The sequence below is a fragment of the Stegostoma tigrinum genome, chromosome 34 (assembly GCF_030684315.1).
Source record: "Stegostoma tigrinum isolate sSteTig4 chromosome 34, sSteTig4.hap1, whole genome shotgun sequence".
NCBI lineage: Eukaryota > Metazoa > Chordata > Chondrichthyes > Orectolobiformes > Stegostomatidae > Stegostoma > Stegostoma tigrinum.
This window is the reverse complement of record NC_081387.1, coordinates 2,050,026-2,076,996: the sequence shown is the minus strand read 5'-3', so window position 1 is coordinate 2,076,996 and position 26,971 is coordinate 2,050,026. Positions and strand designations below refer to the sequence as shown.

General features: G+C 44.8%; 1 protein-coding gene across 1 annotated transcript in view; it reads left to right on the top strand.

Moving 5' to 3' along the window:
* The window catches only part of LOC125446437 (zinc finger protein 271-like), a 66,517-nt gene extending 39,864 nt beyond the window's left edge, over positions 1 to 26,653 (top strand). The window contains exon 2 of the mRNA XM_059639677.1: positions 22,087 to 26,653. Coding sequence (XP_059495660.1) covers positions 22,596 to 23,636 — 1,041 coding nt within the window. The 5' untranslated portion in view covers positions 22,087 to 22,595 and the 3' untranslated portion in view covers positions 23,637 to 26,653. The remainder of the gene's footprint in view (positions 1 to 22,086) is intronic.
* Positions 26,654 to 26,971: the final 318 nt, after the last annotated feature.

Here is a 26,971-nt window from a genome sequence, read left to right as displayed (position 1 = left end):
GAAAGGTAGAACACCTGAACAGAAAATAGCAAATGGAGGCAAAAAGGTCTAGGAAGGGGACAAAAAGAAAAAAAAATGTTTGTGAGGAGGCGGTGACATAACTGATATGCCATTGATACTCATAAAAGACTTCGGCTTATGCTCTGAAAACTTGGGTTTAAATTATCAGGGCACCTGGTGGAATTTAACTTCAGTTAAGAAACCTTGAATTGGAAAGCTGTTCTCAGTAATAAGGATCATAATCATCAACAATTACCACACGAACACCACTTCACTAAGCCCTTTATGGAAGAAATCTGCTATCCTTACCTTGTCTAGCCAATATGTGACTCCAGACCACAACAGTCGTTCATTTTCAAATATCCTCTGAAATAACCAATCAGAATGCTCAATTGTCACAAAATGTTACAAAACCCAAAAGAATCAAATCAGATCACCTGGCTTTGATCAAGACACTGGGAATGACAACACTGTACACAGCCCTCTCAACCTTCTAAAGTCCTTCGTTCTAATATCTCGGTCTTGGTCTAAAATTTGGATGGCTGTGAATCATGAAGCAACAGCCTAATGTAATCATTTTCATGTAATCATACATTTAATGTCCCAGGCACCATCATGACCATCCTTGGATATGTTCTGTCCCTCTAGCAGGACTGGCTCAGCTAAGGGAATGGTGCAATGGATTTACAATCTGGAGGCAATTACCCTCAGAATCCACATTGACTCCGGACCCCATGAAGTCTAATGGCACATCCGGTCAAATATGTGCAAAGAAACATCCTGATATTTACTACACAACACCACCCAACCTCAAATAAATAATCAATATTCCTGTAATTGATCACCATTTGAAGGAAGCAGTAAGGGTAGCAAGGACACCGAATGTACTCTTGGCGCCAAGAGTGTCTTGGTAACCCAATTACTGATTCAGCTGGTTGAGTCTGAAAGGACTTTGATGTTTGACTCGGGTATGCAGCAGGTGGTGAGGAATCAAAAAGAGGGGAAAATGTAATTGACCATGTCTCAACAACCTACGCTATAGCTGCATCTGTCTGTGACACTATTGGTAGAATTGACCTTTGTAAAGTCTTTATAGAGATGAAAACTCACCTTCACATTGAGGATCACGTCCATTGTGTTATGTGGCCTGCTGATTCGCTCCAATTTCAATAAGATGTAACAATTTAACACCATGAATCCATGAGGTGCTGTTGAATTATTAACAGCAAGCAAATTGTACTCCAACAGAACCTGCAACCTCTTGGCTAAGCATATTCCACACTCTACCAATACCAAGCCAGGGAACCAATGCTGGCTCAATGGACAGTACAGGAGGGCATGCCAGGAGGAGCACCACACATCGCTGAAAATGAGGTGTCAACCTGATGAAGTTACAGAACAAGACCACCTGTGTGCGAAACTGCATTGGCAGCAAGTGATAGACAGAGTTAAGTGATCCCACAAAACCATAAGACCACAAGACTATAGAACGCAGGTGCAGAATTAGGTCATCTAGCTCATTAGGTCTGCTCCACAATTCAATCATGGCTGATATGTTTCTCAACCCATTCTTCTATCGCTGTCTTAAACACACTCAGCGATTGGGCTCCACAGCCCTCTGCGGCAACATATTCCACAGATTAAGCACAATCTGGCTGAAGAAATTTCTCCTCATCTCAATTCTAAAGCACTGTCCCTTCACTCACAGGCTGTGCCCTTGGGCACAGTCTCGCCTACAAGTGGAAATATCTTCTCCACATCCACTCTATCCAGGCCTCTCAGTATTCTGTCAGTTTCAATCGGGTCACCCTCATCCTTCTACACTGAGTACAGGCCCAGAATCTACAATTGCTCCTCAAATGAGAAGCCTTTCATGCCCAGGATCTTACTTGTAAACTGAGGTTAAACAAGGCTCTGTCTTTGCAATAATTTGTCATTGAAGTAACTCCACAGAAGTTGGGATCCTATTAACAAGTCACCTTTTACTTGCACATGGAAAGCGATGTCTGACATTCCTGTTTTTCTCTGTCAGCCAGGGCTCCCTAATTGGACAGATATACTGCCCCAATCAGGAAACTCATATTCTATGCAGTTCATCTGGCAGACATTGTTACAATTAATACATCCTTACTGTCCAAGTTCAAGAGCACAAGTCATTTCTTTCTGTTGTAGCTCCTCCTGGGGTGATTTAGCACCGGGTCCGGTTCCTCCAACTCTGCCTCAAATGTGGGCAGCATGCAGCGCACAGTAGCTTGACTCTCGCACCCAGAGTGTCTTGGAAGAAATTCCTTCTCTTCTTCAGGTGTCAAAGGTAACGAGACAGCAAGACCCCCTCTGTCCATCTTGGGTTCTGAGGTATCTTCAATGCCTGACAGAGAGGGAGAACTCACAGGTTACATCAGCCTTATCGACTCTTCCAAGGTGCCAGGCATGTTTTGTTCCCAGAGATAATAGGAACTGCAAATGCTGGAGAATCTGAGATAACAAGGTATAAAGCTGGATGAACACAGCAGGCCAAGCAGCACCAGGGCAAGCTGAAGAAGGGTCTAGGCCTGAAATGTCAGCTTTCCAGCTCCTCTGATGCTGCTTGGCCTGCTGCATTCATCCAGTTCTACATCTTGTTATCTCAGATTCTCCAGCATCTGCAGTTCCCACTATCTCTGAACCAATTAAAATAAACTGGTTTAATGTCACTGAGTTTGAATGGAGGTTGATACTGGTGCAGCTGTATCAGTGATTGTAGAACCAGTCTTTAACAAAATTTGTTCTGGACTCTAACCCGTAAGTTTGCCTAAAAACTCGGCTAGACTGAGAACCTACACTGGGGAACCCCTACAGATTAAGGGTCCAGTTTCGTTTCCAGTCTCTTATGAGAAGCAGCTGATTCAGTTACTACTGATTGGAGTAAAAGGCTTGGGCCCAAACCTATTGGGGTGAAATTGATTGAGAAAGATTTGCCTTGAGTGGCTCAGCATTTTTCAATTAGAAAATAGCTGCCTGAGTGAAGTCCTAATTAAATATCTGGAGGATTTTCCTGAAGATCTCGGGATTATCAAAGGAGCCATGGTCACTTTGCATGTTGTCCAGGGAACAATTCCGCGATTCTGCAAAAGTTGAGGCAGAAATCAGGGGGCTGGAAAGTGAAGAAATCATCAAACAGTTTGTGGAATGGACAGCACCGGTTGCACAGATTGTGAACTGCATGGTCAGGTTACCTTTGTGCAGATTTTAAACAAATGGTAAACTGCTTCTTGCAGCTGGATAAATACCCAAGCCCCTGCATAGAGGATTTATACACACAGCTGGCAGGGAGCTGCCCTTCACAAAGCTGATCATGGGCCATGCATACCTGCAATTGCAGTTAGATGAGGATTCCAGAAATATGTTACAATTAATACAATAAGTGTTTGTACCAATATACAAGACTGCCCTTTTGGATGTCATTAGCCTGTGCACTTTTTCAGCAGACCATTTTGAAAGAACATTTTGAAAGGTTTGCCCCAGGTCTCCATTTATCCGGATGACGTGCAAATAACCAGGAAGACCAATAAAGAACATTTAGAGAAGCTGGACATTGTCTTTAGACATTTCTCTGAGGCAGACATATGCCCCAGAAGAGAAAAGTACATGTTCCAGGCACCCCAAGTGTCCGATTTGGGCTACTGACAAGACTGCATTACACTTGTTGGAAAATAAAGTGAGAGTGACCAAAGATGCCCCAGTTCCCAAATCTGCTTTGGTTTTGCCTTGGATCGGGGAATTATTATAGAACGGTCATGCATTACCTGGCCTCCATCCTGGCACGTTTGCCCTCCTCCCTTTCTCTATGATTGCTAATATAATATTGCCTGACTTCACCCCGTCTCAGCTCATCCACTGCTGAAAAATTCATTCTTTTGTTACTTCCAGACTCTAATTATTCCAATGCCCCCGGCTGCTCTCCTGCATTCCATCCTCTGCAGACCTGAGATGAAACAATACACACTATTACACACAATCCATTGTTAGCCATTAATTGTCCTTATAAGTAGGTATTCATTTTCCCAGGCAAATTGTTATCCACTCCTTTGTCCAACTGTTCTTCTCTCTCTTTGTGCTCTAACTCTATCATTTACTCCTTATCCGCACCCCCCCCAATCCTGTCTTCCCCAGCCCAAATGAAGGATCCCGAACCAAAATGCTGACTTCCCTGCTCGTCTGATACTGCATGACTTGCTACGTTCCTCCAGCTCCACAATGTCTGTGACTCTGACTCCAGCATCTGCAGTCCCTGCTATCTCCATTTTTCCAGCTGCCATCAGTTCTTAGGAAGGGTCACTGAACCTAAAACAACAAGTCTGATCTCTCCATCCAGATGCTGCCAGACCTGCTGAACTTTTCCAACAAGATCAGAGTATTTTGATTGACAATCTACCCAAGTGTCTTTTCCATTGTTCTAACAGTGCCTGGGTAAATGGCGGTTTGGGAAGAAGAAAGGAAGTAACCACATTATCTTTTCATTGTCACTATCCAGTGTTCCTGATGGAAACAGATGGTATGTCACAATGTAGTGAGGAAAAAGAAAGGACTTATATCTAATACCCCCGTAAGGGGAATAGCATACTAGCACTCATTCTGACAAGTCTCTAACTGAGGAATCAGCTCCTTCAGCAAAGGAGGGCAGGGAGTTGGAGGAAATCATGCTTTCTCTTGAGATAATGGGAACTGCAGATGCTGGAGATTCCAAGATAATAAAATGTGAGGCTGGATGAACACAGCAGGCCAAGCAGCATCTCAGGAGCACAAAAGCTGACGTTTCGGGCCTAGACCCTTCATCAGAGAGGGGGATGGGGGGAGGGAACTGGAATAAATAGGGAGAGAGGGGGAGGCGGACCGAAGATGGAGAGTAAAGAAGATAGGTGGAGAGGGTGTAGGTGGGGAGGTAGGGAGGGGATAGGTCAGTCCAGGGAAGATGGACAGGTCAAGGAGGTGGGATGAGGTTAGTAGGTAGCTGGGGGTGCGGCTTGGGGTGGGAGGAAGGGATGGCTGAGAGGAAGAACCGGTTAGGGAGGCAGAGACAGGTTGGACTGGTTTTGGGATGCAGTGGGTGGGGGGGGAAGAGCTGGGCTGGTTGTGTGGTGCAGTGGGGGGAGGGGATGAACTGGGCTGGTTTAGGGATGCAGTAGGGGAAGGGGAGATTTTGAAACTGGTGAAGTCCACATTGATGCCATATGGCTGCAGGGTTCCCAGGCGGAATATGAGTTGCTGTTCCTGCAATCTTCGGGTGGCATCATTGTGGCAGTGCAGGAGGCCCATGATGGACATGTCATCAAGAGAATGGGAGGGGGAGTGGAAATGGTTTGCGACTGGGAGGTGCAGTTGTTTGTTGCGAACTGAGCGGAGGTGTTCTGCAAAGCGGTCCCCAAGCCTCCAAGGGGAAACCAAGCGGAGGCTTGGGGACCGCTTTGCAGAACACCTCCGCTCAGTTCGCAACAAACAACTGCACCTCCCAGTCGCAAACCATTTCCACTCCCCCTCCCATTCTCTTGATGACATGTCCATCATGGGCCTCCTGCACTGCCACAATGATGCCACCCGAAGGTTGCAGGAACAGCAACTCATATTCCGCCTGGGAACCCTGCAGCCATATGGCATCAATGTGGACTTCACCAGTTTCAAAATCTCCCCTTCCCCTACTGCATCCCTAAACCAGCCCAGTTCATCCCCTCCCCCCACTGCACCACACAACCAGCCCAGCTCTTCCCCCCCACCCACTGCATCCCAAAACCAGTCCAACCTGTCTCTGCCTCCCTAACCGGTTCTTCCTCTCACCCATCCCTTCCTCCCACCCCAAGCCGCACCCCCAGCTACCTACTAACCTCATCCCACCTCCTTGACCTGTCCGTCTTCCCTGGACTGACCTATCCCCTCCCTACCTCCCCACCTACACCCTCTCCACCTATCTTCTTTACTCTCCATCTTCGGTCCGCCTCCCCCTCTCTCCCTATTTATTCCAGTTCCCTCCCCCCATCCCCCTCTCTGATGAAGGGTCTAGGCCCGAAACGTCAGCTTTTGTGCTCCTGAGATGCTGCTTGGCCTGCTGTGTTCATCCAGCCTCACATTTTATTATCATGCTTTCTCTTCTTGTTTTTCAGAAGGATTGCACTCTACCATACCAGAGAACACAGAACATAGACACAACAGATAGATTCTGCCCATCACCCAAAGAACAATTGCACAACTGTGGGAAGACATTCAGTCCCTTCAAAACATTGCTCAAAACAGAGACGATTGCACAGTGGAAGTATTGTCTGGTTTGGGCAGTGGAGCTTTGACGTATCAACAGATCTGAGACAGGTCAGTGGTGTGGAGCGTTCCATCCAAACCAGCCTTTCTGAATGCTGTGGTTGATTGGTCAGGATGACATTTGAGGAAGCATGATGGCTGCAAGTGTGGAGAGAATTTCAAGCATACATTGACCCTCTTGAACCTCTCCCTCATTCCTACAGGTGAGAGGCTGTTCAAGTGTGAGGTATGTCAGGAGGGTTCCACAGACTGATACGTTCCCTGATTGCACAAGGTTCATCTTTTGTCCATCTTGCAATACAAGGATAGTTTAATGGAAATGGAGCGATTCAAATATGAGGTGTGTGACAGGGGCTTCAAATATCATTGATGCTTGTGAAACGCTGGCGAGAAGCTGTTTAAGTGTGAGGTATGTAAGAAGTCCTTCTCACAGTCATCTAATCTCCACACATGCTAACATGTTCACACTGGGAAGAAACTATTCACCTGTGAAGTATGTAACAAATCATTCCTACATTCTTCTACTCTCCGTCTACACAAACACACCCACATAGGTGAGAATCCTTTCACATGTAGGGTGTATGATATATCATTCCTTAAGTCTTTGACCTTCCATGAACACCAACACATCCACACAGGGAAGAAATCACTCATATATGAGGTGTGTAACAAATCATTCTCAGTCATCAGCCCTCAGCATATGCAGACACATCCACATCAGAGAGAAGCCATTCATGTGTGAAGTGTGCGACAAATCTTTTTCAGATTCATCAACTCTGACCATTCACAAATGTGTTCACACTGGGGAGAAACTGTTCCTGTGCAAAGTGTGCAACGTATTATTTTTGCAGTCATTGACCCTCTGCTCACAAGGATGCACTCACACTGGGGAGAAACCCTTCTCGTGCAAGGCGTGGAAGAAATCATTCCTCCTGCTGGTGTCCCTCTGTGTACATCAACGTGTGCACACGAGACAGAAACCGTTCAAATGCTCCGAGTGTGACAAAGGCTTCACACGTTCCTCAGGCTTCCTGGTCCATCAGAGGACTCACACGGGGGACAAACCTTTTAAATGTGAGCTATGTGATAAAAGTTTTTGCAAATATCTGTAAGTTTGCTGCTCCATGGAAGGGTCCACATAGGGGGGAAACTCTTCAGGTGTGAGGTTTGTCAAGTAGTTTTCAGCCAGCCCAGTGATTTCATGAGGCACCACAGGATTCACACAGGAGACAAACCCTTCAAGTGTGAAATCTGTGGCCAAACCTTCAGGCAATCTTCAGCACTTGTGCAGCACTGACATAATGGTAAGGTGATTGGAGGAAGGTATAGAGGAGATGTCAGAGGTACGTTCTTTACACAGGGAGTGGTGGGCATGTGGAATGCACTGTCGGCTGTGGTAGCGCAGTCAAATACTTTAGAGACTTCTAAGCAATTCTTGGATAGGCACATGGATGATAGTATAATGTAGAGTATGCAGAGTAGTTTGATCTTAGTAGGATAATAGGTCAGCACAACATAATAGGCCGAAAGGCCTGTACTGTGCTGTACTGTTTCTATGTTCTATGTTCTGACGCATTCACACAGGGGAGAAGCCTTTCATATGTGAGGTGTGCGACAAATCTTTCTCCAGGTCATCAGGTCTTCTCCAGTACAAGAGGTTCCACACAGCAGAGTAATCCTTCAGGTGTGAGGTTTCACCCAAAGGTGTTGGGATGTCTGTGTCCCCCCTGGGAGAGCTTCATCAGGTCTAATGTTTGTGTCAAGGATCTCACCCATTTGTTACGGTCCCAGCAGATATTAATTCTGGACAGGTCCCAGAGTGAAGCAGACCCTGCTTTAGTTCAAGATGTGAATTATGGGCAAATTCTCTTCAGGTAATGGGTGCTGGTTGAGTCCCATGGGGACTGTTTGTACTCTCCTGTCTGGAAAGACAACTATCCAGAGATTGGGGAGGGAGCAGGGTGAGTCCCTACAGACCTGAGTTCCCCCAAGCCATCATACCTCAACATTGAGATATGTTCACCTTACACTCGTCCAACATTAATTTCATGGTTTGGGAAGAATCTTGTAGAAAAATCGCAAATCATTTTCAAATGTTTTGGCACTTTGGCTCATTTGAAGTTTGGAGTAAGCTGAATGTTGTGTTGTTTCTCTGTTTTATCAATTTTCTGAGATTTTTAGAGATTTATAACTCGCAATAAATTCACTGTTTAGCTTTAAACAAGCTACCTGTCTTGTCAGCATGGTGCGTTCCCATTCGCTGAAATACTCAGGATACTACAGTAAGAGTCCTGTACATAATACAAAGGCCAAAATCAGGCCACAGCTGGAGGGCACTGCTCTGCATCAAGTACGGCCAACCAGGAGATTCTCCCATAATCACATACAATTGGAATATCAGGACAATTTAGGCATTGCTATTCAACTTGCTTGACCACTTTATCAGACATTGTCCCCAACTCCTACAGAATTCTAGAGATTCTGCCTTTGAGCCACAATATTACTTCCTGTGCCACTTCACCTCTGGGTTTCAAAATTGATGGATATTTAATGACCATTTCACAAGCATAAAATTTCCTGAAGAAAAATAATTTCCATTTTTCTTTCAACTTTATCAATGCATTTTGAAGTGTGATCCCTGTTAAAATGTAGGAACAGGACCAACCATGTGTGCACAGCTAATTCCCACAAATCTGCAATGTGATATTGATCAGATAGCTATTTTTTTGAAGTGGCTCCTGTGATCCATATTCACCAGTAGAATCTCACAGAAGACACCCAATAAGAAGCCATTTCTGTTCCTGGGCTTCATTCATTTGAGTAAAAGATCTAAAGCTCTCGGTTTTACTCTCTGTTGGCTTTTTTGAGGAGATTATCAGGATGCAGCTTGGGGGCATCAAGTACGACCAACCAGGACGTTCTCCCATTATCACACACAATTGGAATATCAGGACGATTTAGACATTGCTATTCAACATGCTTGACCATAAGACCATAAGACCATAAGACATAGGAGTGGAAGTAAGGCCATTCGGCCCATCAAGAACACTCCGCCATTTAAATCATGGCTGATGGACATTTCAACACCACTTCCCTGCACTCTCCCTGTAGCCCTTGATTCCTTTTCAGATCAAGAATTTGTCGATCTCTGCCTTGAAGGCATCCAACGTCCCGGCCTACACTGCACTCTGCGGCAATGAATTCCACAAGCCCACCACTCTCTGGCTAAAGAAATATCGTCTCATTTCTGTTATAAATTTACCCCCTCTAATTTTAAGGCTGTGCCCACGGGTCCTAGTCTCCCCGCCTAACGGAAACAACTTTCTAGTGTCCACCCCTTCTAAACCATACATTATCTTGTAAGTTTCTATTAGATATCCCCTCAACCTTCTAAACTCTAATGAGTACAATCCCAGGATCGTTAGCCGTTCAATGATCAAGGAGTTTCCAAATTGTATTTTTGATGGAACAGTGGATTGATGATGACTAGCTGGTGTTCTGCACATTAGGTGAGCAGGAGACTCCCATTGGAGTTTGAATTGAACTGAGTGGGGTTGGGGGCTAAGAAATGGGAGAGCTCAGATCCTAAAATTAATGAGCTCGATGTTGAATTCTGGAAGGCTGCAGAGTCCTCCATGGAAAATGAGGTGTTGTTCTTCAGGCTTGCGCTGAGTTTCCCTGGAACACTGCAACAAGCCTGAGACAGACAGGGATTTGGGCCAGGGAACAGCCCTCTGGACTCAACTTTGAGTTCAATAATTTTACGACCTGAACTCTCCCACATCCTGATACCAACGCCATACACCAGGCCTCGTTATCACAGGGCTTGCAATTACAGACTACCTGTCATTAGCCAGTAATAGACTCCTTTAGCAGCTATTCATTCTCCCAGCCAGATTGTAATCCACTCCTTTGTTTGTCCAACTGTTCTTCTCTTCCTTTGGGCTCTCTCCACACGTATTATTTACTCCTTACCCTCTCCCCCGACCCTATCTTTTGCATATAAACCCACATTTTATGAGCCACCATCAGTTCTGAGGAAGGGTCACTAAACCGAAATGTTAACTCTGATTTCTCTTCCCAAATGCTGCCACAGATTTGCTGAGCTTTTCCGGAAACTTCTGTTTTTGTTCCTGATTTACTGCATCCACAGTTCTTTTGGTTTTTATTAAGTATACAACAGTAATTGGTCAGTGTCATTCTCTTCAGCCTCCAACTGAGCTTTCAACCCCATACCTCTCCATCTCATGGACCACCTACTCCCCGCTGTAACATGTATAACATTCCCAGCCCCACGTTAGTCCATTTACTGTAGAAATCCTCATCCATGCTGTTGTTGCTCGTAGACTAGACTACACCATTCAAATGTTCTCCTGTTCAGCTCCACATATTCCATTTCTATAAACTTCAGCTTAACCAAAACTTTGCAATCTTTCACCTCACACACGCCTATCATCAGTGTTCTCACCAACCTGTACACTTTTCCCAGTCCTTCAGAGTCTCCAATTTAAAATCCCCATGCTAAAGGAGAGAATTTGCCAGAGCCTCACCCCCTCTCTTTGTCACCTCTGGTCCCATCTCTCTCCCAGGTCTCTGGGCTTCCTCCACTCTGACATTCATTACATCCACCATTGATGGTTGTGTTAGTGTGAACTGGTCAAAGGTTAAATTGATGTACTTGAACCAATCGGTTTGATGGTGGGAGAGGTTTGAGGCAGACACTGCTGAGACATTGAGTACTTTTAAATGACAGGTATCCTATGTGAACACTCTCAGTGCAACAGAAGTAGGTGACCTGGCTCAAAGGCCATGTGGAGATATCCTCTGTGAGATAAGAGGAAGAGGTGAAACACTGCTGGTACTTATCACACTAGAAGGGTTTGACACGTGTGGGTTCACTCATATTTCAGGACAAGTGTATGAATGCTTTGTTACAGAATTCAGACCAATCAAAATTTTCTCGTGCTTTGATGGACCAAGAGATATACTGATTATATGAAAGCCTTGTCACACACCACACACTTGAATGGTTTCTCACCAGTGAGGGTCTGCTGGAGTTCAGGTTGGAGGTATCAGTGAAAGCTTTGCCACACAATCAAACCTGAAGAGTTTGTTACTTTCCGAATTCCCTCATGTCCCAGGTGATTTGAAGAAGTTACAAACCTTTCATTGCAAACCTCCCATTTGAAGCATTCTCCACTTTGTGATTCCTCTGTTGGAGCAGAAGATTGAGTGAACAGTGCATCACACACCTCACACATAAACAGTTTCTCTCCGGTGTGAATGCGTTGGTGCCTGTGGCATTGCAAAGAGTTAGACTAGATTAGATTAAATTCCCTACAGTGTGGGAACAGACCCTTCATCCCAACAAGTCCACACTGCCCCTTGGAGCATCCCACCCAGAACCATCCCCCTATAACCCACACACCCCTGAACACTACGGGCAATTTAGCATGGCCGATCCATCTAGCCTGCACATCTTTGGACTGATTTGGGAATGATTTGTCACATACCTCACACATGAATGTTTTCTCTCCTCCATAAGTTTGTTTGTGTGTGCAAAGGGTTGATGAGTCTGAGAACGATCCGTCACACACCTCACATGAATGGTTTCCCTCCTGTGCAAATTTGTTGGTATCTTTGAAGATTTGATGACTCCAAGAATATTTTTTCACACACCTTGCACACGAATGATTTCACCCCTGTGTGAATCCTCTGGTGGACCAAGAGTCTTGATGAGTCCGAAAATGATATGTCACATAGCTCACATGTGAATGTTTTCTCCCCTGCGAGAATTCATTGGTGTCTGTATAACTTTGATGACTCTGAGAATGTTTTGCCACACATCTCACACCTGCATAATTTCTCCCCGTGTGAATTCATTGGTGTTTTTGAAGTTTTGATGACCCTGTGAATGACTTCATATGCTTGCATGTGTGAGGTTTCTCCCCTGTGTGAATGTGTTAATGTCTGCAGAAGTTTGATGAATCTAAGAATGATTTTCACACACATCACATTGAACACAGAATTGCACAGCACAGGAATTGGCCCTTTGTCTCATGATGTTTGCTGAACATGATGCTAAATTAAACTAATCCCTTCTGCCTGCCTTTGATCTATATCCCTCCATTCCTTGCATATTCATGTGCTTATCTAAAAGCTCCTTAAATATCCCTATCATATCTGCCTCCAACATCACCTGTTACAACGCATTCCAGACGCCTATCACTCTCTGTGTCAAAAACTTGTCCCTCATGTGTCCTTTGAACTTTACCTCTCTCACTTAAATGCATGTCCCCTAGTATTTTTCCCCTAGTCTGGGAAAAAGTTGACTGTCAACCCTATCCATGCATCTCATAATTTTATAGACTTCTTTTGTCTGTCCTCAGCCTCTGCCGCTCCAGAGAAAACAAACCAAGTTTTTCTAGCCTCTCCTTATAGTTCATACCCTCTAATCCAGGCAGAATCCTGGTAAACCTCTTCTGCACCCTCTCAAAAGCACCCATATCCTTCCTGTAATGAGGCAGCCAGAGCTGAATGCAATACTCCAAGTGTGGCCTAACTTAAGTCTTATAAAGCAACATGACATCCTGACTCTTGTACTGAGTTCCCCTACCAATAAAAGCAAGTATGCTATATGCCTTCTTTACCACCCTATCTATTTGCGTGGTCACTTTCAGGGAGCTATGGACTTGAATTCCAAGATCCCTTTGTACATCAATCCCTGTTTAAGGTCCTGCCATTAACTGTACACTTTTCCTTGACATTTTATCTCCCAAAATGCAGCACCTCACATTTAGTTAGATTAAACTTTGACTGTCATTTCTCTGCCCTATATGTATCTGCAACTGCTCTATATCGCTCTGTATCTTTTGACAATCTTCTACATTATCCAGAACTCCACTGATCTTTCTATCATTTGCAAACTTACTAACCCACACATCTATGTTTTCATCAAATCATTTATATTTTTTACAAACAGCAGAGGTCCCAGTATGGATCCGAGTAGAACGCCAGTAGTCACAGATCTCCAGCCTGAAAAACAACTTTCCACCACTACACTCTGCCTTTCATGGGTATGCCAATTCTGAATCCAAGCAGCCAAGTCACTGTGGATTCCAGCATCTTAATCTTCTGGATGAACCTACCATGAGGGACCTTGTTGAAAGCCTTACTAAAACCCACATAAAGAACATCCACTGTTCTACTCTCATCAATCACCTTTGTCACCGTCTCAAAAAATTCAATCAAGTGAGACATGACCTACCCTGCACAAAGCCATGCTAACCCTCCCAAATTAGGCCTTGCTTTTCCAAATGTGGATAAATCCTAATCCTAAGATTTCTCTCCAATAGCTTCCCAACCCCCAATGTGAGACTCACCAGTCTATAGTATCTTGGATTATTCCTATTTCTCTTCTTAAACAGAAGAACAACATTTGCTACTCTCCAATGGCTAGTAAAGATACAAAGGTCTTACTCAAAGCCTTAGCAATCTCCTCTCTTGCCTCTCTCAATAATCTGGGGTAGATGATGTAGGAGTCTAGTGATTTATCCACCTTAGTGTGCTTCAAGACACCCAACACCATTTCTTTCTTGATCTAGAAGTGCCCTAGCATATTAGCATGTACCACTTTAATCTCATTAACCTCCACATCCTTCTCCTGGGTGAATACTGATGCAAAGTACTCATTTAGAATCTCACCCACATCCTCTGCCTCCAAGCACAAGTTCCTTCTTTAACTTTGAGTGGTCCTATATTCTGTCGAGTTACCCTCTTGTTTTTAGTGTTTCAACAGAATGTCTTGGGTTCTGTTTAACCCTACTTACCAGGTCATTCTATTCCATGGACCCTTCTTGCTCTCCTAATTTCCTGCTTGGCTTCTTCCCTGCTTTCTTTATATTTCTCAAAGCCCTGTCTGATTTTAGCTTCCTTAATCTTACATACATACTTTTTTAAAATTTTGACTAAATTCACAACCTTCCTCTTTACCCAAGGGCCCCTTGCCTTTCTAACCTTGTCCTTCCTCCTTACTGAAATATGTCGACCCTGCACTCTCCTCAGTAAGTATTTAAACAATTCCCACATGTCAAATGTGGACTTGCCTGAGAAAAAGCCCTTTTGGATGCACTTTACAAATTCTGCTCCATCTAGGTCTCTTGCTCTGAGGGACTCCCAGTCAATATTGGGGAAATTAAAGTCACCCACTATCCTGTTTTATTGCATTTTTCTATAACCTGCCTAGTATTTGTTCCTCAATATCTTGGTGGCTGTTTGGGGCCTTTCGTACAATCCTATCAGAGTGATTGCACTTATCTAATTTTTGAGCTTTACCCCTATTGCCTCAGTGGATGAAACCTCCAGTATGTCCTCCCTGAGCGCAGCTATGACATTCTCCTTGATCAGTAATACAACTCCTCTACTACACCCCAGAGTTCTGAAGATGATAGCTGAGGAGATTGTGGAGGCATTTGTGATGATCTTTCAGGAATCACTGGAGTCAGGAAAGGTCCCAGATGACTAGAAAGTGGCTACTGTAATATTCCCTGATTCAAAATTGCGGAATTCATTGCCGCAGAGTGCAGTGGAGGCCGGGACGTTGGATGCCTTCAAGGCAGAGATCGACAAATTCTTGATCTCAGAAGGAATCAGGGTCTACGGGGAGAGTGCAGGGAAGTGGTGTTGAAATGCCCATCAGCCATGATTTAAATGGTGGAGTGGACTTGATGGGCCGAATGGCCTTACTTCCACTCCTATGTCTTATGATCTTAAAAGGGAGGGAGGCAGAAGACCAGAAAGGATAGGCTGGTTAGACTAACCTCAGCTGCTGCTGAGATTTTAGAAACCATTATAAAGCTTGCGGAGTTCTTGGAAGTGCATTGTAAAGTAATGCTGAGTCAGCAAGGCTTCATTATCATGAGGACATGCTTGATAAATCTGTTAGAATTCTTTGAAGAGGAGCTGGCCAGAGTTGATTGGAAGGAAAGTCTCGCAGGGAAGATGGTGGAGCAGCAAAAGTAGGAGTTTCTGGGGCATATTTGTGAGGCACAGCAGAAAGTCAACCCAAGGAAGAAGAACAAACTACTGTAATCCAGAAAGCTCCATGAAACCACGACATCTTTTAACACTGTGCAGTCCACAAGCATGCTTTTTTTTAGAAAATACCGTTTTTTCCAATTAAAATGATTAAAGATGGCAGCAGAGTAACGCTCCAGTCAGAGCTCCTTGGAACTCCTCTGCTTTCCAGTCCCTTTACCTTTTCTCCCTCCTTCTTTCCTCTTGTAGTTCCGACCACCTCCCCACCTGATCCTCAGACAGTGGAGCTGCAGAGCAAGCAGACTGAGTCCCTTGGAGGGCCAGAGTGAGCAGGCTGAGAACTGTGGTGGACCGCAGCGAACTGGCCAAGTCTGTGGCAGACCAGAGTGGGCATGAGCTGAGTCCTGTGGCGGATGGAAGAGAGCGTGGGTCGAATCCCACGGAGGAACCAGCACGGGCAGCGCGGCCTTGTGCTCTGGGCCCTGCAAGTACACTTAATAAGCTCCAGAGCACAGCGAGCAGTGAGCCTGGAGCAGTGCGGGAAAGAAACCCTGCACGTGGGAAGCAGTCCCGGAGCAGCGCACAGGCAGCGAGTCTTGGATGGAGAATGGTGTGAGGGGACAATCCTTAACTTTGAACTTAGAACTCTGTAATGTTAACTGCTTAATATTTTCCTTTTTTTAAACTTATTTTCAACTCTGTAAGCAGGCAACTACTTTTATTCGAGATAATGGGAACTGCAGATGCTGGAGATTCCAAGATAATAAAATGTGAGGCTGGATGAACACAGCAGGCCAAGCAGCATCTCAGGAGCACAAAAGCTGACGTTTCGGGCCTAGACCCTTCTGATGAAGGGTCTAGGCCCGAAACGTCAGCTTTTGTGCTCCTGAGATGCTGCTTGGCCTGCTGTGTTCATCCAGCCTCACATTTTATTAACTACTTTTATTCCTTTGCTGTATCCAAGAATTGTACCTGGGTACTTGTACTGAAGATGTTGACATTAGAAGGCTTTTGTCAAGGCTTTTCACTATACTCCCACATGAGACAGGATGTTTTATATTGTATATTGGTCAACAAAACTCAGGCTGGAAATCAGGAGGGAAATGTTTCCAAGAAACACACTCAATATACAACACACAGCTCCAGTCTAACAGTTCAGTACAAAGCACTGAGTAAACAGCTCTCTCAGCTGGATCTTCTCACACAGCATAAGGGACATTTCCACCCCTGATTACCCACAGGATAGTCAGACTGCCTGAAGATTGGTGTGGATATTATGGGATACAATTTGTATAAAAGCTGCTCCTTCACTCACCATCTCCTCACTTGGTTTTCAGTCCCTATAGGAAGTGAACCAGCTCTGGAAGAGGAAGAGGAGAGAATGGGCAGAGTGGGTGGGCTCTCTGATTGACGTCTCTCACAGCCAATCCAAATATTTCTGCAGCAACGTGAGTTTCCTGAAGCTTGGGAAACTGACCAGTGAAATGGAGGTGACTTTGAGCAGCAGATCAGGTGGAGATTTAAACTTGTCATTGTCACACCTAAGTAAAAAAATCTCACATTGCAGCTGCTGTCTCAGTTGCCCTGGTAAATATCTCACAAAGATTTCCAGTTTATGAATGGCATTTTTCATCCTCAAGGCTTTCCAACTGACATCACCAGCACAACTCATAGGGTCCCGACGTGAAACATTAACTTTCCTGCTCCTGTGATGCTGCCTGGCCTGCTGGGTTCCTCCAGCTCCACAATGTGTTTACTCTGCCTCTTCTCTGCTCTTCCAGAGTTGCTTCATTTTGTATTGGAACTAAAGACCCAGTGAGGAGGTGGTGAATGAAAGAGCAGCTTCTTTTTAAACAAAATGTTTCCCGCAGTATCCACACCAGAGTTCTGGATGGTGCCTGTTTTTTTCAAAACTCTTTGAGACTTCTAACCAGCCAACCTCTGTAACCCCATCAGAAATCATGAGAAAGACTTGCATTTCAATAAAATTTTTCATGGCCATCAGATGTGCTGAACATTTTACAGCCAGGGAAGTACTTTCAGAATGTGATTACTATTGTAATGCTGGAAATGTAAGTTAAGGTCTGCACACCAACTTGCCACTAACAGCAACATGAGAATGCCCAGATAATCTGGTTTTGAGTCCGTTGATTACGATGAATGTTCTGTAAGACATCAGGGATAACTACTCTGCTGTTCTTCAAAATAGTGCCAAAGGATATTTTGCAGCCACCTGAGAGAGGGATCAGAAGGGGCCCTGTTTGTGAACTCATCTGAGATCACCTTTGGTGTTGGACTATGCTGTGAGTGTGTCTGATTCTATGAAGGGTTCTTCATTACAATATCTGGCTTTCACTGTAATTTCCCAAGATTGGTGAGCAAGAGGCAGACAATGCACAGGAGAGTGCAAGTTCACTCACATGAAAGTCCAGTGACACCCTGCCTTACTTCAACTGGGGCTTAGATCCTCATCCATACCTTTGTCGGCTCTGGACTCAATTGTTCCAATGCTCTCCTGGCTGCTGTCAAATCTTGCACTGTGAACTTGAACTCATCCAAAACTGTACTGTCCGGGTCCTAACTGACACTATTTACCAAACAACCCTGCACTTGCTGATCTCTGGCTCCTGGTCAATCAGCACTTCAGCTTTAAAATTCTTGTTTCTTTTCAAGTTCCTCTGTCGGATTGTCCCTCCCTATCTGTGTAATCACCGAAGCAATTGAGCTGTCATGCCTAGAAGTGCATACATTGAAATGTCTCTTCACAACATCTTAATCTGAAGGCCTTTCCCAAAAGTATTTAATAGAGATGTAACGAGACAAAAATTGACATGGAGGGAGAGAAGTGAATATTGCGGAGGGATAATCAAATCAGTGGAATTGGTGAGCCTGACATCAGTGTTGATCAAGTTGTTGGAGAGAATTCTGAAGAACAGAATTAACATGTATTTGGAGAGGCAAGGACTGATTAGGGATAAAAACCGAAAGAACTGCAGATGTTGTAAATCAGGAACAAAAACAAAGTTGCTGGTAAAGCTCAGCAGATATGGCAGCATCTGTGGAGAAAACAGAATTAACGTTTCGGGTCCGGTGACCCTTCCTCAGAACTGATGGTAGCTGGGAAAATATCAATTTATGTGCAGAAAATAGGGAGGTGGGTGGGGTAGGGAATAAATGATAGGATAGAGCCCAAAGAGAGAGAAAGACAGTTGGACAAAGGAGTTGCTGACGATCAGGCTGGGAGGGTGAGTAGTTGTTAATGGGGACTGTTAGTGACTAACAACAGGGGGTGTGTAGTGGCAGGCTACGTGGTAACGAGGCCTGGTGTGTGGGATGGGGGCTAGGACATGGGAGAGTACAGGCCCTAAAATTATTGAACTCAACATTGAGTCCGGAGGGCTGTAGGGTCCCCAAGCAGAAAAAGAGGTGTTGTTCCTCCAGTTTGCGCTGGGCTTCTCTGGAACACTGTAGCAAGCCGGAGACAGAGATATATTGGTCAGGGAGCAAGGTGGTGCATTGAAGTGGCAGGCAACAGGTAGATCAGGGTCTTTTTTGCGAACAGAATGTAGATGCTGCATTCGCTGCTCACAATGTGGTCTCCTCTACATTGGGGAAATGCAGCGTAGACTTGGCGACCACTTCACAAAACATCTATGTATTGCTTGCAAAATTACAGAAGGTTGACAAGAGTAGTTAGTGGCCAGGTAGCTCAGGGCCTGAACTGCTAGGCCCAAATTTGCAATTGTTGCACAGCCTGCAGCAAATGTAAAGCGTGATTCCTTTTGTGGTTCCCTGAGGATACTGTCAGTCATTTGACAGAACGCTTCATTGTCAGAACTTTCCAACAAGCACCAAGACGTAGCTTGGCTGCTGATGAGAAGGGCACTTTCTGTGAAATCCTTCATGTATACCTGGACTCACTGCACCATGGCACACTGCCCTCAAAGTGGTTGTGGGGGTAGGCAGGCTGGGTGGAGAGGGGCTTATATCTGGCGCCTGAACATGTCATTGCAAAGGTGTTGAGACAGATGCTGTGGTTTTGCTTTACAGGCTGTTCCCCAGCATAAACATTGACAGTGCTTAAAAGATCACTAACTCAGTGAAAGATGTTCTTTGTTCTGCCCAAAACATGTTGGTCTTCCAAAACTCGAAGTTGACCTCAAACGGGTATCACAGATGTGCTGAGTGACATACTAAAGCTTGGGGCAGCTGTCACCAAGGCACAATGGGCAAAGACTACGATCTAAGGCCTTTCTGCCAACGTACAATGGCAGTCCATTCTGTTGTCAGACCCTATCATTGTCTTAAAGATATGTAAATAGTATTCTGCATAGATAAGTAATGCCTTTGGATGTACCTAATCCAGGGAATATCAGATCCACAATTTGTCTTTCTTGATATGCAAAGACTAAGAAAATTGCCCCTGCACCTGTGTAAGATTTGTGTAAAGTATATTAAAACGTTGATCCAAGAATATTTGGATTGGCTGTGAGAGACGTCAATCAGAGAGCCCACCCACTCTGCCCATTCTCTCCTCTTCCTCTTCCAGAGCTGGTTCACTTCCTATAGGGACTGAAAACTAAGTGAGGAGATGGTAAGTGAAGGAGCAGCTTTTATACAAATTGTATCCCATAATATCCACACCAGTCTTCAGGCAGTCTGACTATCCTGTGGGTAATCACGGGTGGAAATGTCCCTTATGCTGTGTGAGAAGATCCAGCTGAGAGAGCTGTTTACTCGGTGCTTTGTACTGAACTGTTTGACTGGAGCTGTGTGTTGGATATTGAGTGTGTTTATTGGAAACATTTCCCTCCTGATTTCCAGGCTGTGTTTTGTTGATGGTTCATTCCTGAATATGAGAAGGTGAGGTGTAACTATGTGGGAGGCGCAGAGTGTCTGAGGGTTCTTACTGATTTCCTGTTATTGAATTCTACGTGCACGTTCTGAGTTGTTATTATCCTGCCGACTGTTTTTTGGCTCTGGGGAAATTTCCTAGAACTTCCTTCCTAGCTGCATTTAGTGTGTAACATCGTCTTACTATTCTGTATGTGTGTGGGATCTGGATGGTTCTGCCTTTCCAAATCCCTGTCAGTCTTCCCACCACCAAATCTCTGCCACCTCATCAGAAAAGTAAAGAAGAAAGATGTGTGTTTATATGGAGCCATTCACAAACATCATATTGTTCAAAGCTCCTTGCAGCCAAGTTTTTTTTGTTTGTTCACAGAGTGTGGGTTTTACTGGCTAGGCTATCATTAGTTGCCCATCCTTAAATTGCCCCGAGGGCAGTTAAGAACCAACCACTGTAGGAGTTCCTGTGGAGTTACATGCAGGCACATGTCATTCCCTGAAGAACATTAATCAACCAGATGGGGTTTTATAGACAATAGGTGCTGGAGTAGGCCATTCAGCCCTTTGAGCCAGCACCACCATTCGCTATGATCATGGTTGATCATCCACAGTTAGTATCCTGTTCCTGCCTTATCCCCATAACCCTTGATTCCACTAGCTGTAAGAGTTTTCCTGACAATCATCACAAACTAAATTATTTTGAAATGTGCCCACTGTTGTCATGGAGGAAATGTGGCAGCCGTTGTGTGCGCAGCCAGTTGCTGCAATCAGCAACGTGATAGACACAGGACAGTCTGTTGTTTTGTGGAGTAATGTTAGCCAGGACTCCAGGAATAACTGCCCCCTGATTCTTCAGAATAGTGCCATTGAGATATTTTACAGAGAGAGCAGAAGGAACCTTGATGGAGATCTCATCTGAAACACGGCTCTTCTGACTGCGTGGCTCTGCCTCTTTTGTCTTGTGCCGGACTATTCTGTGATAGTATCTGATTCCTTAAAGCATTCTCCATGACTATACCTGGCTCTCACTGCTGTTTCCCAGTGTTGGTCAGGAGCAGGGATCGTGCACAGGAAAAGGTGAAAAATCCACTCACAACAGAGGTCAGTGATCCCTTGTATCAGCGCATCTGCTAAAACTCTCACCCAGATCTTTGCAGGCTCAAGACTCAAGAATTCCAATGCTGTCCTGGTTGCACTCATATCTTGCTCTGTAAACCTGAGTTCCTCCAAAACTCTGCTGCACAGGTCTGCAACTGACACCACAGCCCGTTCCCCAATTATTCCTGTGCCTGATGATCTATGCGGGCACATCAATTTTAAAATTATCCTTCATGTTTTCAAACACCTCCGTATCTCTCTAACTTAGATTGCCACTCAGCTGGCATATCCAGAAATATGTTAATTGAAATGTTGAATATATTTAAAGATTTTACCTGAAAGTCTCAGATATTCCCAAAGCCTGGGTTTGGATTTGATAGTTTTGCCAGTGCTGTGGCTGATAGACTGCACACACCAGCTAGAAGAGTGTCTTTCAATCAGTTACACTGAAGCAATATTTTCCTCAGCTTCTCGCACTTCCTGCCCTGTGTGTTCACTTCAAGTAATGTTGGGAAACAAGGGGGAAATTTCTAATTTCTGCATTCGACTAGCTTTCTCCTGTCCTTTATATTAAACATACACTGTAAAGGTGTAATTAGTTTTTGCCTGTATGACACAAATCATACTGAATTGAGAGCCCATTTTACACTCTGTCCAACTGCCTTTTCCATTGTCCTCATGACATCTACGAAGATGCAAGCTGGGCTGAGGAAATAATTTAGCCACGTTATCTGCTGTGGTCACTGTCCAGTGGCAAATCCTTCAGCAAAGGAGGAGAGGGAGTTGAAGAAAATCATGTTTCCTTTTCCTATTTTACAGAAGAATTGCAACGTAGTACACCAGAGAATACAGACACGATAGAAGCTACAGATAGATGCTGACCATCATCCAAGGAACAGCTGCAGAGCAGATACATATTGATCATTACCCAAGGAACAACTGCATACCTGTGGGAAGACACCCAGTCCTTTCACAGCATTGCCCAACACAGAACAGGCTGGGCAGTGAAACCATCGTCTCTAAATTAGTTGGGTCAGGGGGACTTTGACGCATCATCAGATCTGAAACTAGGTGGTGTGTGTCATTGGGTCTTCCATCAGAACCAACCTTGCTGAAGGTTTAGCTATGGGTAATCGGTCAGGGTGAGGCTTGGAAGAAATGTGATTGGGCTCCAAGTGTGGTGAAAGCTTAAATCATTCATCAAGCCTCATGAATCACTGACTCATTCCCACAGGTGAGAGGGTGTTCAAGTGTGAGGTATGTAAGGAAGATCCTACAGGCTCATCAGATCTCCGAACAGACAAGCTGCATCATATAAGGACAGCAACATGGAAGGGAAACCATTTAAGTGTGAGGTTTGTGACAAATCATTCTCACATTCGTCTTACTTTCGTATACATCAACGCATTCACACAGGGGAGAAACCATTTGAGTGTGGGGAGTGCAAAAAATCATTTGTTCAGTCATCATATCTTCGCAGACACCAACGCATTCACACTGGGGAGAAGCCATTTACGTGTGAGGTGTGTAACAGAGGATTCACAGAACTATCGAGCCTTGTGAATCACCGACGTATTCACACAGGAGAGAAACCATTCGTGTGTGAAGTGTGTGACAAATCATTCTCAAGGTTATCAAATCTCCTTGCACACCAGCGCATTCATACAGGGGAGAAACCATTCAAGTGTGAGGTGTGTAACAGAGGATTCACAGAACTATCAAGCCTCATGAATCACCGACGTATTCACACGGGGGAGAAGCCATTCACTTGTGAGGTGTGTGATAAATCATTCTCGACATCATCAAACTTCCTTGCACACCAACGAACTCATACAGGGGAGAAACCATTCAAGTGTGATATTTGTGATCAAGCTTTTGTGAAGGCTTCGAATCTTCTGATTCACCAGAGGATTCACACAGGGGAGCGACCTTTCAAGTGCGAGGTTTGTAACCAATCCTTTTTGAAATCTGGGAACCTTCGTGTCCACCAACGCATGCACACCGGGGAAAGACCATTCAGGTGTAAGGTGTGTAACAGAGACTTTGCACAGTCATCGGCTCTTGTGGGTCACTACCGCCTTCACACAGGCGAGAAACCATTCAAATGTGAGGTGTGTGACAGATGGTTCGCAAGATCATCAACGCTCCGCACCCACCAACGCATTCACACTGGGGAAAAACCGTTTATGTGTGAGGTATGTGACAAATCCTTCTCGAGGTCCTCACAGCTTCTCCTTCATCAGAGGATTCACACGGGAGAGAAACCCTTTAAATGTGAGGTGTGTGACAAGGCTTTCACACTGGCTTCATCACTCGGGAATCACCAGCACAGTCACACTGGAGAGAAGCCATTGAGGTGTGATGTGTGAGAGAAGTCTTTCTTCAAGACATCAGACCTGATGTGCACCAGTGCATTTACACAGATGAGAAACCATTCAGGTGCAATATCTGTGACAAGGCTTTCACCTACTCCTCTGATCTCCCAAATCACCAGTGGATTCACATAGGGGGATAAATCATTCAAATGTGAAGCACATGAGAAGTCATTCTATCACTCAGTAAACAGTCCGCGGACGCCATCGTATTCACGCGGGCAGTAGATGATCATACCCTAGTGTTCTGCGAATCCTCCTTTCGGCGAGGCAATGGTCTAGTGGAATTATTGGTGGACTGTTAATCCAGAAATCTAGCTAATGTTCTGGGGAGCTGTACTTGAAACCCACCATGGCAGATGGTAGAAATTGAATTAAAACAAAACCTAGAATTAAGACCCTAACAATGACTACAAATTCAGTGTTAATTGTTTGGCAAACCTATTTGGTTCAGTAATGACCTTTCAAGAAGGAAATTGCTATCCTTACTGGGTCTGGCCCACATGTAACTCTTACCTGCTCTTCAGGCAGTTAGGGATGGACAGTAGATATTGGCCTAGCTAGTGACACCCTCATCCAGTGAATACATGAAAAAACATTTTAAGATGGTCATTGCTCCGGAGGATCCATGCAGGGTAGTTATCTTCTGGTTTGAGATTTGTGCTAAAGCATTTGGAACATCTTTGACACATCTGGGACACACAGGGTGAAACCATCAACTGTGATCTTTGTGATAAGATTTTCACCCAGTTTTCTAGTCACTTGAAACATCAGTGGATCCAGATTCTGAAGTGAAATCATTCAGGTATGAGGTGTGTGACAAGACTTTCACAAAGTCAGCATATCTCATGATCCATCAATGTACTCACATAGGGTGGTACCCTTATTAGTCTAAGTTCGGTAAAAATCTTCACATTGTTGCCAGACCCCTAGAACATCAATGAGACAAACCCTTCTAGTGAGACATGTATCAGGATTATTTCACCTTTTCGTGTCTCTCTGTACACTGACATCTCCATGTGGAATTGGAGCCAGGACACCTGATCCCGTTGCACTGAGTGTTGTCTGTGTGGTTTACCTTCCAATGATGTTCCAAATCACTGTCTGTCTCAGCAGCATCTGTCTCAAACATCTCCCAAAATCATTCCAAACGTTTGAAGAAGACCAAATGTTTAGAAGCTCCTGTGCAAACTCTGCTTCTTTTTAGTGCAGTGTTAGGTACAAGTCACTCACTCTCACTCTGACCAAGAAGACAATCAGTGACTCAGTGGTCACAAAGTCTTCAGCTTCTGATCAACCAGCTTAAGAACCTGGGGAGGAGCCAGTCCTGGGGTAGTGATTGAGGCACCTCGATTAGCCTCAGTGTCTCTAGTCTAAGGAGGAGGAGAATCAGCCAGGAATCCCATTCCTCATCAATGACCCCAGCTGGGAAGTCAGGAGGAGGGCAGGATGTGTCTTGGCTGTGACAGGCTCCTTTGTCTCAGAGCATTCACCGGCTGGCTGTCCACGTGCTGAATGGCCACTCAGACCAGAGTACCAGAGGCCAATCAATATCCACTGTCTATCCTACAGGTCAGTACTTTGAGGATTGGAGGGAATGTGAGAGGACAACAGTTGTGTTTGTGCAGTGCATTTATAGAGTAAAACACGTCAAAAGTTTTTTATAGACATGTAATGAGACAAAAATTAACACTGAGACCGAGAAGGTAATATTAAGAGGAGATGACAAAGACTGTGGTTGGAAAAGTGGGCTTTAAGGATCTTCCTGAATGAGGAGACAGAGATGAAGATGCAGAAAGGGTTAAGAAAACAGCTTTAAAGTATGGACACTGGATGTTGTTGTTAATGTTAAGGCTTGGAGGAGTGCAGGGACCTTGGAGGGAGATTGGGCTAAAGATAACGATGATTGGGAAGGGTGAGGCCAGGGATTAATTTGTATTTGAACATGAGAATTTTAGATTAGAACCTCTGGGGGACTGGGAACAAGTGTTGGCCAGTGAGCACAGCGATGATAGGTGTGAGAGTTAGAATAGAGAGCAGAGAGTTTGAGCTGAACTGAGTGTTATGGAGAATGGAACATGGGAAGCTGACAGTATTGAAATGAAGAACAAAAACAGAAGTTACTGGAAAAGCTCAGCAGTTCTGGTAGCACCTGTGAAGAAGAAATCAGAGTACTGAAATGGTCTAATTGAGAAGCAGTAAAGGCCTGGATGAGGGTTTCAACGGGAGATGGGGAGTAGTGTGTTGTTGGAATTGGGTAATGCCACAGAGAAAGTAGGTGATCTTTGTAATTAAGAGAGTATGATGCCAGTAACTCAGCTGGCAGTTGAAGAAACCAGCCCTGACCAATTGTTATTGGAACTGAGGGTGGAGAGAATAATCGAGAAGAATTTAAGCAATGTAGAACTGGATTAATCCCTTGAGCCTGTTGCACCATTCAGTGAAAGCATTTACTTTGTCTACATGCCTTGACTCTGTAAACCTTGACCCCCTTTTCTAAGAATAAGGCTGCATTTTTTGACATCAACACATCTACTTTAAACACTGTGTGTGCATAAAACTGGATGGAGGTTGGGTTTCAGGGAGGAGAGAGTTTGGGACCCAGGAGAAGAGGGAGATTTGGATGGAGAAGCTGCAGCCATTTAGGGCCCCCCTCCCCAACACTGGTCAGATCTTTTTCTGCTCCCGTCCAACCTTGAGTATGTTCTGTCCTCGGGCTCTTCCCCTTCCAACTCCTCCAGCTCTCCCTGCTATCCCAGTGCCAACTCCTTTCACACCCAGCTTCTTGGGTCCCTATTCCCCAACTTTCACTGTCCTCAGATCTGCCCTCCCCTGCTTGCAATCTATCCATTCCCCCTAGCACTGCAATTTCCACCCTCCAGGGTCCTGATCAATTGTCCTGCCTTACTGTAGGTAAAGGTAAGATATGGGGATACAGATAGGTTGGGGGCTGAGCGATGATGGGGGTCCTGGGAAGACAGGAATGACAGTTGGCATGGAGGCACTGGAGAGAACTGGAGGAATGGTGTGGTGGTGGTTGGGGCGGGAAGAAATCTGGGGTGGAAAGAGGTGGTGGGGGGGGCGGTTGTGGGTGGAGAATGTGAGAAGCACCTTTGATTTCCCTCAGCCACCGGTCCGCTCTGGAACTGTGTGCACGTGCATTTTCAAAGTCTGCAATGCAGCATCAGTAAACACTGCCTGACAGTAAACTGAAAAATTTCAGTTTTGAAACTTCCAGTTGTCTCCCAGACTCCACTGATTTTTGTGGTGAGAAAGTTCCAGATCTCTCGTCCCATTTTAAGACCATAAGGAATAGGAACAGGAGATGCCTG